General features: G+C 37.8%; 1 protein-coding gene across 2 annotated transcripts; it reads left to right on the forward strand.

The window, feature by feature from the left end:
- Positions 1–548: 548 nt before the first annotated feature.
- Positions 549–6,393, forward strand: LOC139135141 (ninjurin-2-like). Of its 2 annotated transcripts, XM_070702395.1 has the most exons (4): positions 549–822; positions 2,424–2,521; positions 2,921–2,997; positions 5,438–6,393. In XM_070702395.1, exons 3-4 carry the CDS (start codon positions 2,989–2,991, stop codon positions 5,993–5,995), a joined length of 567 nt encoding a protein of 188 aa, XP_070558496.1. In that variant the 5' UTR covers positions 549–822; positions 2,424–2,521; positions 2,921–2,988; the 3' UTR covers positions 5,996–6,393. The 2 variants fall into 2 exon arrangements, with proteins under 2 accessions (XP_070558496.1, XP_070558495.1); XM_070702394.1 differs by lacking the exon at positions 549–822 and having other exon boundaries at positions 2,354–2,521.
- The last annotated feature ends 8,351 nt before the right edge of the window (positions 6,394–14,744 follow it).

Raw genomic sequence — 14,744 nt, forward strand, 5'->3', positions numbered from 1 at the left:
GTATGTATGTATGTATGTATGTATGTATGTATGTATGTATGTATGTATGTATGTATGTATGTATGTATGTATGTATGTATGTGAGTGTGTGTGTGTGAGTGCGTGTGCGTGCGTGCGTGTGTGGATGGACGGATGGATGTGTGCTGTTAGGTATGTCTGTATTGTCGTACGTCAGTATGTATGTAACTGCATGTATTTATTGATTTAACGATGTGTCTCTGCATGAACAAATACTTAGATGCCTTTACATATACGTAATGCACTATATTTCCAACACCAGGTGGTATTCCCACCTACATGAAATAGGTCGTCAATTTTAAAGGGCAATAATAGGCGATATATAATTTTTTTTCGGAATTACTTGAGATTTGTTCCTGTTTCGATTTCTGTCAACATGTTAATGATTGTACTTCTCGGAATCAACACTAAACACCACGTATTACCTGTCAACTCCAACAAAAAAAAGATTGGTACGTCATCTTGTAGTCAGACGGGCATTTACTTTGTTCCTTCCAGTGTTTTAGTCATCGAAGGCAAGCATAGTGTGTTCTCTGAAATTTCATTTCGGGACTTGCGCCAGTACAAATACTGATATCTGTACCTCTTTGATTGTTTTAACCATATGGTCCTTCCTTGTTTGAACATGCGTATTTATGAGACGCATTTAGAAAGTGATTACATTCCGCTTGAAACAACTTTCAACAGTAAGCCTTCAATTCTCTGTCGCTCTCTTCCCTACTTTGCCCCATTATTATCAGCTCAGAATTTCATTGAAAATGTTGACCAGGAGGATTATCAGTCACCTGTCGTGAAGGTACAACGGTGAGTTGTTCAACTAGTCCATTTTTGCGGGACAGCCCTATTTAACTTTTCAGACAGAGATTTGAATGTACAAGATGGTACTGTAACACTATATATCAGTTTGCTTCAGCAATGTCTCTCCACCTTAAAAGGACAATCAGCTGTAACTTTTGACTGCTTTTGCATCCTTTTTCGGAAAACAAGTATGTTTTTTTTTATTGTTTCTTCTGAAGTTTGTTGAAATGCACAGTACTTACCCAACCAACACAACGCATTGTCCACTGTTATTGTAAATGAGTTCTACTCACGAAAGAGTACAACTTCAGTCGCTAATATTGACTTCAGGCATTACAAACGTACAGGCTGTGTTGATAAGCTGAACGTTGACACAAGGCGTTTTACATGGTAAAAAATAAAAACAGAATATTTCACAAACAAGACGAAAACAATGCACCAAACGGTACAGTTATTGGAGCCTTCGGAGGGGACTTTATCTCAACAAGAGCCTGGATTGATTTTGCATGTAGGGTGGGGGGACTGTTGCTGATTTCTTGCAGGGATTTGGTTTGCGGAGTACCATCATTTTATATGATGACAAATTTAACCAGGGTAACAAGATCGCAAACGCAAAAATGGTCTAGAATAATTGTTTGATTATTTGAAAAAAATGCCCTAAAACCTATACGAAATTAAAGTTTTTAGGATGGGACTCTGCACTGTGCGATCCTGAAATGAGCTCCGTACCGCAGTCAAAAAATCATCTTGGCATTTTATGATATCTTAAAGATTCGAAACAACATGGTGGGCGATGTGCCCTTAAACTGCGGAAATAGTATAGTGACAGAACAAGCGATAGAGGAAACGATAACACATACACTTTCTGTCTTCTGCGATCACATACACCTTTAGGTAAAAGTAAAGTATCAGCAATGCCAACAACTGCAAACAACGAGGCACAGTATAAAGTTTAATTTTGATATTAACTTCATAATGCATCAACGTCATTTAAGTCCTTGATTGATTTTAGTGTCAATCTCCAGCACTATAAAAACCCTTTCATTGAATCCGAATATGAACGCAATCGATCCTGACGGACCGTTTCACTCGTTCTCTTCCAGTGGTGGGAATAAAAATATCTCACATTCTGGCAATATGGGAGTCTCGCGTATTAGACTCTCTGAATGTTTTATTCATGGTGGCCTTGTGTATGCCTCTAGTACTTTCTTTCTAAATAGGTTTTGTTTTGAAAAATGAATGAGATCTTTGAGGAAACATCCACAACTGTTGTTTGAGTTGGAGAAGAGCGAAACTCAATATATAAAATGTTTTTATAAAAATCGAGAGAGAAAGTTGCAAGCGCTTATGAAATATAAGAACGTAAAAAAATTCGTATGCTCGGCGAGGAAATAATTTGTTTCCAGTTAAGTTATATGAAAAGACTACATTGGTGATTTATGTGTAGGTATAATAACATTTTCATATCAAGTTTCTTTGTCTATAATTATCGGTTCATGATTGGGCTACATCAGCTGTCAACTTTGCATAAAATAACTCATTCTCTCTTGACTCGCTTAGCGCTATATGGTTCCAGTTATTTCGCTGCGTCTTTTTTACACCCGTAGTTCCTATTTGACACTGGTCGGACACCCAGTGCTCATTTCTGCTATCGCTGGCACGCATTGAGCAAGCCTGTGTTTTGTTTTGCTCCCAAAGGTAACAGGTACGTAGTTCAGCCGACGTCAGCCGGCATTTGACAGACTTTTTCGACAGTTGTCCGATGCAACCTCTGTTCAAGAAAGATACGTGTCGTTCTCTGAATCTCAATGATGACGAAATTAACTCAAACTGCAGTAGCCTTAGTTCAAACGAAAGTACAATGAGATACATTGCTTTTATCTCACTGGCATCGTTAGAGTGGCGAGTATACTCGATGTCAAACAACGCACGAAAGTGTTTCGTCATGGCACCAATGTATGTGGGCCCGGCCCAGTGGCTTCACCGTCTAGAAATTGATCTCAGTATCTGCTTTCTAAAGCACACTCCATTGTACAGAGTAATTTTTAAGTCGTAAACTTTCTGGTCATTAAGCTTTTGTTGCTTATTGATTATTTTTTTTCAGTTTTTGAACATTGTGCAGATTGTTTGAGCCAGTGACCTTGCGATAAAGTCAATCACCTGCTGTTGTAAATGGCGCAGGTAAGTTACAATTAAAGCATAGTCAGCATTCGAATACGACCGTCTCGACATCGTAAAAGTGTTGGATATTACCTTCAATTAGACTGCAAGCTTCTCCTTTCCTTTCGTCTGAAACTCAGGGTAAGGATGTTAAATATGTGTTTCTGGTAACCCGGTCTACATTGTTTCAAACATGTGGACCCTGGATTTGATCGCAAGTTTCACCTTCTTGTGTTGTCCTCCGAAATGGGGAAATTTTGCAAAATTTTGCTCTTTCTCTTTTGTTGATGCTGACACTGCTCTGCTCACTTGCCTCGAGGACTTTGCTTTCACGAGAAGACACCTATACGGTATTTGTCGTAGGAACTCGCCTCAAAACGTGTCTCGTCGGCCATATATTTTTATATCAGCCATTTATTTGTACATCAGCTTATCGTTGATTCGAAGAGAGTAAGTGTGAAAACAAACCTGTTGAAATATAATACACGTATTTATTGGTCACCTTGTAAAACAAACGTACAGCATATTTTTGGATGACCCAGCTTTTGTTGGCGACAACAGAATGCTGCTGCAGTCAACAGAATGCTGACTAAAGAACTAGGATTATGGGCCTGAACGCGGTCCCTCAACAAACCGTGGCCTGAATAACGGGACAGGCTGAATAGAAATTACAATTTTCGTCGTAATGACAAATTAGGATTTTGCCCATAATCGAGCCCAACTCATAATATGATATCCTGTCTCTACTTACCGCCATTATCAGGGCTTTAAAAACAAACAGTGAGATTGCTTGTGTAAAGTGTTATTTCAAAATCGCCACACATTTTACAATATCATAACTTGACAACCTAAACCCAAAAACCAGGAGACTTTATGCCATATTTTTTGCGACAGCAGTTGCATATTCACTCATGGTGTATTTGCATAAGTCACTTCAGGCTCGCCTTACCTCAAACATTTTTTATTGGCACGAAGTGAAGCCTGTCGAGGTAGGTATGTGTGCAGGAGGGGGTACTCATATTATGTATGGCATGCATGGTCTTATAACCTTGAGAGCAAAACCTTTTACAGGGTCCATAGTAGAGTTGAATTGTGTTTATGAAAGAACCTAAATCATACACCCCCGAGAAAAACGTTTACCTAGAGGATCTTTGCTCCAATCGGATTACATGTATATATCGACGATCTTACAAGGGTTTGAAATTAGCAAATTCGTGTGAGATATTTCATCTCAGCCCATTAGTGTGTGGGATTTTATTTCTACCGCACACCTTCAGTACTTGAAAAAAATGCATTTTTTATTTTATTACAGAAAACACCATTGTCATCGATTATCTTCTTTGATTTTCATTACATGCCTCGATCTGGACAACCAGTCAATGCAATAGATTTAATGAGTCCGGTGATTTTCTCGGTCAACTGAGTCTTGTACGGCCCGTTTCCAACGGTTATCCGGATTGACAAAACCCATATCGTCGCCTTTCAAAAACCATTATCCAAATTTCATCCACATCTAATGTTGTGCGAAGTATGTTGATACTGATAAAAATTATTCTACTGTGATGATAATTAGTCTATACGGTGTACATAATCTATTTTCATAAATTTGTCGTCAACGAGAGGGGTACACAAACCCCACACATTTACTTATAAGTTTGTCGCCTGTCTTCGTTACAGTTCCAGTTTTACAGTTCATGACCTCCCATTGGCCAAATAATACATACGCCTTGGGCATGGGGACAGCGAATTACCAATGAACATAAGTCAAACGAAATCATATTTCACGAGCGCGATAATCCAGAGTGCCATGACAAATAAATCGATCCCACATTGGTATTTTCACACTCCTAGCGTACCTAAGAAGTGAGAAGTACATTCATGTGCTTTTCCTTTTCATTTTTTTGGGCTGCTTTCATTACATTTCCGTAAGGTAGTACGGGCCTCGAAATTGAAAGACTTTTTCTCAAACATTCCGTAAGGCATCCTTTCCAAATGAAGAATAAAAATCAAAGGTCACAGTGCAAAATGTTGTGCTTAATAAATATAGTAACCCAACATACATCGACACTTAAAATTCAAAATGGCAACCATCCATGTGTTAATTCTCGGGAATTTCGATTTCCACAGAAAATAAACCTGCAAAATCTTTGTTCACTCCATGACCTTGAAAATGAGCCCCACAAGAAGTAGACCAACAAGGTATTACAAAAGTTTGAAAGTCCAAATATTTGTCTCCTAGGCGCATTCTCAATGTTGATCGCATTTTGCACTGGAACTTACTTATGAAATCAACATTTGCATTTAGCCTCTCCTTGTAAAGTACTCGATGTGTCAGTCACAGGGACAACAACAACAACAACAACAACAACAACAACAACAACAACAACAACAACAACCTTATCTGTTTTCTTTAATCTAGAAGCTATATCGTCATTCGTTTGTCTTTTCATTTGTTTGTCAGAAAGCGTCGTCTGAAAAGTCAGGCCTAATCGACAAAACTGCCAGACCTCTCGACCGACGCCAGACACGCAGCGATCGTGCCATCATGCCGGAGCGTGGAACTGAAGAGATGGAGATAGTCCCGGAGATAGTGTCCGAACAAAGACCCGCGCAAGAAGTTCCCGTGAAAACCGTCAGTCTGAACGCATACACCAGAAAGAAGACCGTCGCCCAGGGGCTTTTCGACGCCGCCTTGATGACGTCAAACGCCACGCTCCTCAGGATCATCATGATCTCGGGATCCGAGACGGTGCACTTCTACTATTTCTTGGTGACCATGATTTGCATATCCCTGGTGCTGCAAGTCATCACGGCACTACTCTTACTTCTCAGAATCCGAATAGGCATCGAGGAAGAAGGAGAAATTGATAAAGCTAACTCGTACAATAATGCAGCCACACTTTTGATTGTCTTCATCACGATCATCAACATCCTTGTCGGAGCGTTCAGCGCACAGTTCAACACAGCTGTGAATCAGAGCAACGACAATTTGCCCATCCAAACCCAAGCCCCTTCATAAAATATGAACAGGAAATGAAACAAAATCCTATTGCCTTTCAAACACTAAGTGCTTAATCTATGTATGTCGGTTATAACAGAATACTCCAGTAAGAAATCTCAAATCGTAATTATAAATTATTTGACGCTGAAGAGGTAATGTTTTTTCACTTCTCCAATGCACCTGTTGAGCGCTGACTGGATCATGTTTTCGTCTTGTTTATGCTGAGTGCCCAGGACTCATCATATAGAAACACTTTAAAATCGTTCTGTGGAAACTCGTTGCAATGTCACGTGTATGCTTTCAGTAGATTGTATTCCTCGGTCGGAGTGTATTTACATACAGACAAAAATAGCTTTTCAGGTAAATGGCAATCTACAGTCTACTGATTAAAGCTTGCTGATGTGGTTGGTGTATAAGTCTAGTGATGTGTTTTTGTTTGTTGTCTGTATATGTACCTCTTGACTACAGTCATAGAGAAACATAGATAGAGTGGCAACGGGTATTGTTTAAGGCGTGAAGCGGTTACGTAACCCATCCATGCTCGCCTCGCCTCAGGTTGCTCTCGCCTCTCTTTTCCGAAGAGTGCCGACCATGAATCCTTCGGTAATTTTCGGATTTTCGCCAATTGTTAAGCGAAAGTATGTTCGGCAAAGTTTGAGTTGTTGTTGTCGTGTGGTGCTGAGCAGAATTGACGTGCTGGCGCAAACGGGAGTGTTTTGAGCTTCAGGAAAATGAGTTTTACCGTTTTAAAAATTCCTCTCATATTTTTATGAATATATAATGAGTGTGTTTGAACCAAATTTGAAAGTCTTTTATCGATACTGTCTGGTTTTACTCAATGGTTTACGGTCAGTCATACCCTCTTTTACACGTGCGTCAAGGAAGGACATGTTTATGAAACTGCTGGCGTGTTATGTTTTGATTGGCGTGAAGCAGTGTTTCTGGCCTGAGAGCTCACTAAGTAACTATGGTTGCTACGCGACTGGCAGAACGATGCCATCTCATCGTATTTTTCGCATAATCTCGTGTAATTATCAACCACAAACAAAGCCTCCAAAAAGTTTAACACCTTTGGAGCTCATTTTAATATGAAAAGCCAATAGTCTACCGAGACGACCATGGAACAAAAGGCATGCAAGCGTTGCGACTCTGTATATGTTACTCTGTGCTACAGTGTATATGAAGTTAGCAACTCCATGGACGTCAGCAAAAAAATTTCTAGACAGCTTACTTCGATTTCACAAACTCAAATGAATTAAAATCGCATGGAGTTTAAGCATCGCAAATGTTTTATTCAATAGCTGGCCTTTCAAATAAACATTGTCGATATCTTTACCTGGAATTTTATGAAAGTTTGAATGTCCCCTAAAAACATGTTAAATACCCATGAAGTGTTTTGCTCGCGAACGAAGACTTTATAAAAGTGCGTTGTTGTTGATAGTGAAATTCATTGTCAACAATAGCATTGCATGTCACACAACGCATTGTCGAGCCAAATATTTATATTTCACTATGCTGAAGGAAGGAGACAAGAAACTGTAGTTGAAAAATGGAACAGAAATACTGAAAAAGTGGTCAAAGGTTACAGTTGCTCGGGGTTTTAATAGACACTTATATTAGCTACAGCCTCTAGAAGATCCCCTAGACGTAATGACTCGCAAGACAAATCTAGCGAAATGACAGTATTCATTGTTGAAGATGAAAGAGCTGCTATCGATTACTTTTCCTCTTATTGGGTTTAATGAAACGGTAATTGCAGTAATAATTTCTGCAAATTAAACTTCATCGAGTATAACTAGATTTATTGTTGTACGATGATTTGCGGAAATTTTCACCAAGCTGCAGAAGGTCTCATATTTTCCTTTCGACTCTGGGCACAAATTATAATTAACCCGAATTAAACTCTCTTCCAATTGCCTCTACTTGGCAGTTACGTGTTAAACATCAAGTAAATCATTTTAGTTAGTAACGGTGTACGCTACTGGTTATCTGAAATGGCACTCGCTGTAGTAGAATTACAATCCAGAAAATACTCGTAAATTGAACAGCTTTCCTTTTTTACTGACTATCACACTTTTGCGCGATTATTTGTGCGTGATACACGAAGATAACAGATTTTCTCTCTTCCGTCAAAACGAATGTTTTACAAGGTATCGAGTTGCACTGGAAAGGCATGGTTTCTTGTCATAACGCCGTTATAGAGCGCATGGTTTAGCCTCAACGAACTGTCTGTAGTGGCCTTAGGTTACACTCCAGGCTCTGCGATATCAGCGAATATAGACTGCCCTCAACGTTCAGTGTGTAACCTTGAATTCTTCGTTTTCTTATCAAGATATCTTTATGGGCACGTCCCCTCTTGTAACACGTTATTTTAAATATCAGAATGTAAGTGTTTCTATCAGAAGGATGTATTGACATTGAATTTTAAATATGATGAAATAAAATATTCGAACAGAAAACTCTTTGATGGAAGCAGTCCGTTCTTCCTAGCTCTCAAAAAAGATAGGTTTGATGGGAAGCAGAATAAACTGTGTATGTATGTATGTATGTATGTATGTATGTATGTATGTATGTATGTATGTATGTATGTATGTATGTATGTATGTATGTATGTATGTATGTATGTATGTATGTATGTATGTATGTATGTATGTATGTATGTACTTATATACATACATACATACGCACGTATGGATGGATGGATGGACGGACGGACTAATGGATGGATGAATTGATGGATGGATTGATATATATTATATGGGTGTATATAATATATATATATATATATATATATATATATATATATATATATATAATATATAAATATATATATACATTACATAACATACATACATACATACATACATACATACATACATACATACATACATACATACATACACACACACACACATACACACACACACACACACACACATACATACATACATACATACATACATACATACATACATACATACATACATACATACATACATACATACATACATACATACATACATACATACATACATACATACATACATACATACATACATACATACATATACGAGACTTCTTGAATATCAAATCTGTCCCTATATAAGCTTAGAATGTCGAGGTCGTGTCCGAGACATACAAAGTAGTTGGACTTTGTGTACGAGAGGGTCTAAATACAAGATTACAAGATTAAAGTTACAATTTCTTTAAATAATATTGTTGATGTAGTATTTTCAGCACTTTTTATAACTTTTAATATAGTGGTCTCCAACTACAATTGAACATCCCATGAAATCACGAGGGTGTCTTAGTTTATACTTGTCGTTCAGCATTTATGCCACCTGTGCAGGTCCTCGCCTTGTTCTCAAAGTTTTAATTTTGAAACATAAGCTTACCAGTTATCTCGCGGATACAACTTCAATGTAAACACCTTCATATAAAATCCCCTGAGATGTATCCGATGACTTCGTCGCTAGATGAAGCCCCGAATGAAGCATTATGATTGGTCAATAACCACTAATCGAATGAACTGGTAGAATACATTTTTAAAATTCCATCGTTATTGACACTAGGAGAAGTGACCGCATCACCATTGATGATATACCGCGGTCGAGCTACTGATATGCAATTCTTTTCCCTTTCAAAGGTTTGGTTTTTTACATTCTGGAATTAGCATTTCCGCTCAAATTTCCACGTTGTTTTGGGTTTCTTTTTTTGGGGGGGGGGAGGGAGCAAACTTCGTATAATTTTTTTTCAAAGAATAGGAAAGGAACAATGAAGGCTGTAAAAATTAAGTTCTTGCAATTCTTACTCTGTGCAAATTGTTTCCCACTGTTTACTACCTTCCTCACAGATTTAATATTGAACCCCTAACGTTCATGCACGTTTAGCATCTCCCGAGGAGACACGTGAACAATGATCTGAACTTACTGAGGAAGTCCGTCCACAGAAAACGAAAACAGCCGACTAGGCTCACACACATTTGTAGAGACAGAAATGCTTGCTACACTGACTGGTCGAATAGTCTACGCAAATGTTTAGTAAGGTTACTAAAAAATTTTCCATGGTGATGAAAAAAATTGTCGACTTCTATTGTTACATTTTTACGAGCGCTGAGGATCGAGGTAGCCTACAGTAACTGAGAAGTCTCTCCTGAGTACACTCAGTGTGACAGTTTTCGGACAGGGTGGTAAATTTTGCTCAAAGTCGTTTCGTAAATGACCAGCAATACGAAATCTTACTACCATACCTTTCGAAACTTCATTGTGTTTATCCTCAAACTCAGTTGACACGACGGGAGTGGTATTTCGGGGTCAAAATTGCCAAAGGTTTGACCCCATGTTGAGTGCGTAGTAATCGGACTGCAATCCCAGAAATCGGACGTCGTGTTTAGAATGTGATTAGGAGCTAAGTATTTATAATTTTAAACTTCAAACCACCGATTTTTAATTTCGATGTGTTTAGAAAACTGTATATAAGAATGATGATAATTAGTTATGTTTAATCCATGGACAACGCAACTATATTTCGACGTGTATAGCGCTTAGTTATCGGACACGGGCTGTCTCTGTGTGTGTTGATTTCGGCACCTTGTATCGTACGATGTGGCTAACTTCGCCAAGTTTGTTCAGTGAGTCTTACTTATAATTGTTTCCATTGCATATTTTGTTCGTATTAGAATCGCACAGGCATTAGTTAATAAAAATAGCGAGTATATTTCATCGTATGGAATTATTTACCTGTCAAGTTTTTACGCGGTAAGTCACTTACTACGTTCACACGATTATGCTAAATATTGTCTGTCCGAAAACTACACTTCTTACATTCATTAAATGTAATTTTTTTCTCGAAACAACTGCGCAGTTTTCGTTAAAACTACATGCAATCGTAGCGAACAACGGAAAGAATATTTTCAAAATCATTATTCTCCCCCACATTCAAAATTCAATGCTAAATCAGGACTTTAGTCAAAATTTCAGTTACTTTGACCTGACGGCAGTATGTTGACGCGGTGTCAGACGACAATTTGTGACCGCCGCTCGTAGCGAACTCAATAGCTTCTACCAAAAAAACTATCGAAAACGGGACAAGTGTCACCTGATTTAATGAGGCACTCCCATTTGGTAACATTTTTAAAACACATTTTTTTAATGCCAACGGTCGATATTTGACGTGGCGACTGCGCGCGGATCGCGAGATATCGATAAAAACATGTCATTTCCCGAGCGTATTTTTCACATTCCGAAGTTTTACGATTGTTTCTGATTATGACGCGAAATCCACCGAAGGTTTGTTGTTGTGCTGATTGACGATATTCTAGGGAGTCCATAATAAGTTCGAACGACGCAATTTTACCTCCCACTGCGAAGACTTTATATACAGCATTATGCCTTTACCACAGGTCAGTTTTTGAAAACTTCTTCTTAGCTTTGTCGCTGTCATTACTCTAAATCAGTTGTATTATAATTTTAACCAATACCACATAAACATAAGTTTTCACGTGTTAAATATTAGCCGCCTCCGATGACTACATTTTGTCGTCTGCCACACAGTACGTGTGGTTCGCCGCGCGCGTGGTATGCGTCTATACATACCACGCAGTGGCCGCTATATGTATCAACCGCACGTAACTGGGCTAGTCACCTATGCGAATTCTGATGGAATCAGCAAAATTGTTTTTCGTTTTATCACCAAGTCAGTAAGACTCAGCTTTCTCCCACGGGGCATGACCGATCACCGAGGCAAGTGGTACTGTGGCGTACAGCAGCGTCAGTGTAGACTCGTACTCCATAGCTTAGTTGACAATGGCCCCAGTGCCGAACGTTCGATGTTCGGAAGCTGAATTTAGGTGGGCCACCGGAATTCAAACTTTTACTTTTTTGAAGACATGTTTTTATCGATATCTCGCGATCCGCGCGCAGTCGCCACGTCAAATATCGACCGTTGGCACTAAAAAATGTGTTTTAAAAATGTTACCAAATGGGAATGCCACTTTAAGGTAAGGGACGATTCAGAATTTACTTCCAGGGGGGGGGGGGTGGAGCATTTTCAGGGGGGGGCCACCCATTTTTCCCAAGAAAATTTAGGGGGGGCCAGACAAAAATACCACAATCTTTTAGGGGGGGGCCAAGGAAAAAAATCATCAATTCAATATTTGCCCAGAATTTCTGATCTCTACAAAAGAGAACCATAGATGTACACAGAGATGAACATTGAACAAATGCTAAAAATTACAGCAAATATTCAGCATCATCAGGTTGGGTTTACCTTGTAGCTTGCAAAGCAGTGTAAAGTTGCATGATAAAGAAGTGTTAATTTGTGCAAATGTATGCAAATCACCCGATTTCTTGGCTTCTTTTGCCTCCCAATTTCAAAATTTCCGAAGAATATAACTCCACTCCGACTGGGTCAAATTTTCTGAAATTTCACATTATGTTTTTTAAATGCTATATAACAAAACGACTATCAATTGGTTTTGTTTGGCAATAAAGCTCTTACATTTTTAAAAAGAGGCATTTTGAATAAGAGGCATTTTAATTTTGCTGATCATGATTTTAATCAATTATTAGAGTGTCAGTCTTTAAACCCCTACAATTTTAAAATGAGGATGGATAATGCCAAATAAAATAGTCGTTTTATTCTACATATACTCTCCTTTCAAGTGAAATATTACATTTCAGAAAATACTGTCTAGTTTTTGACTTAAATTAAATTTTATCATTAATACCAAAATTGAGGTTTTTTACCCCAAATATACACCCACTTCATCCTTTGAGTAACTACTGCTACCATACTAAACTTTAGAGTCTCTGCTTTTTGAAAATATATGGTATGAGGAGGTTTCCGTGTCATCTTTGATGAGAAATATTGCTTTCAAAAAAACTGTGTTGGCAACATGCAGCTCCACCTTAATTCAAAACAAAACGACTTGCTACTCTGCCACTTCTTAAAGTAACATGGTCACGTTGGTTCTCTGGGATTCCGTCAGTTCAGTGTCTGTGTCACTATTATATTCAGAACCAACACCATCATCATCACTCTCAATGACTCCATTGACAGAGATTTCCAATTCAGAGTCACTGCTATCTGACTCTGACTCATCTGTGACATAAGTTGTTACATCTTTCCCTGACAGTTTTCTTAAATTGAATGAAGGTTGTGCATTTATATGTGCGGTTATAATTTGAACTTTTTCAGCTTTCAATTTTTTTTGTTTTGGTAATTTATGTTTATCAAGGTATTTATCTAATTCTTTTACGTTTAAATTTTGAAGGTTCCCACTCAAGAGCAACTTTAACCAGTCATAGTCCTCGTATTTTTTATCCTCTCTTCTTTCCTGCTCCTTTTTCTATGTTTCACTCTCATCAATTTTTTTAAATGTTCTACATAACTTTTTACAGTGCTTACATCTACTATAAACTTTTTTGAAAATAAATTTATGGCCGTCTCATCTTCAAGTTGCTTTTCAGCGAATAGTTTTTTAATGTTGAAAATAAAAATATTATGTATTACTGTCAACAATATATGGTGAAAAATTTACAAAAGGGTTGATTTTTCAATAATCCTGTATGTGCATCCAGAAGATCATGTGGCTCTGCATAAATGCTATGGTGTCGGATTGTTGAAATATTGTGTACACAAGAAATTTGCTGTAGTCCAAGAAGTGATCTCAGTGTGTATGAGGCTAGGAGAAATATGGATAGGCTTACACATTGTGTATTGATGCTAATACTTTTGTGTCCCATTCATTCTGATATGTATAATCAAAGATTTCTCAGTGGCGGCTGGCAGAAAAGGCAAAAAAACAAATTAACATGTATTGTTTCATGTCATCTGAAAACATGCGCATCATGAGTATTTTAAGATTAAAGTTTGTTAAAAAAATTTGAAATATGAATGCTCTGTCAATTTTGAAAAATACTGCTGACAAAATGTGAACTTTCACTTACACAGGGTTATCTGCATTTTAATATGAACATTGGATTGTTAATGGAATGAGCAGAATAACATGTGAATTCATGTTTTTGATAAGGTGTTTTGTTCAAGAAATGATCTAAAATATTCCTCAGCATTGTTGCTTTCCGTGGCAGCTACTTGGTTTTATGACAACCAAATTAGAAAAAAAGAGAAAATTAAAAACAAGTTGGCTTTCACCAATTTTAATTCCCATGTTTAAAACTTTCACCGTGAGTCTGCATTCAGCATCATCAAATGAAAATGTATGCTGAACTTGTGCATGTACATGTACATCTTACTTTCCAGAAATATCTGGATATCTGCAAATGATGTACAATTAAACTTCTAGATATATATCACTTTGCCAATTATCTGCTCCTCTGATTTCCTGTTCACCATTTCTAACTGACATCTTTGCTTGTCTTTGTGTGCATCATATGTATCAGTGAGACATAACGAAAAACGTATTCATATTTAGTAATTAACTTTTCTTCAGAAATTTACAACCAGATATGTTTATTGCTACCCTTTCCAAAAGTGTGCCACTTGCAGTCCCTGCAAATCATTCTTTTTATAGTCACATAACCCTGAAATGATTTGTTATATCATCGATTAAATGTCCACTACAGTTCCTGCAACTTGTTAGACTGGATATGTCTATAGTGGTATAAGCATGCATGTATACTAGTATATTAGGGGGGGGGGCATGGAAAAAAACACGAAAGATGAGGGGGGGGGGCATAGATTTTTTCTATAATTTACTAGGGGGGGGCGTGGAAAAAAATCACCCAGAAAATAGAAAATCCTCCAC

This window comes from Ptychodera flava, chromosome 6 (genome assembly GCF_041260155.1).
Source record: "Ptychodera flava strain L36383 chromosome 6, AS_Pfla_20210202, whole genome shotgun sequence".
In the NCBI taxonomy this organism is placed as follows: Eukaryota; Metazoa; Hemichordata; class Enteropneusta; family Ptychoderidae; genus Ptychodera; species Ptychodera flava.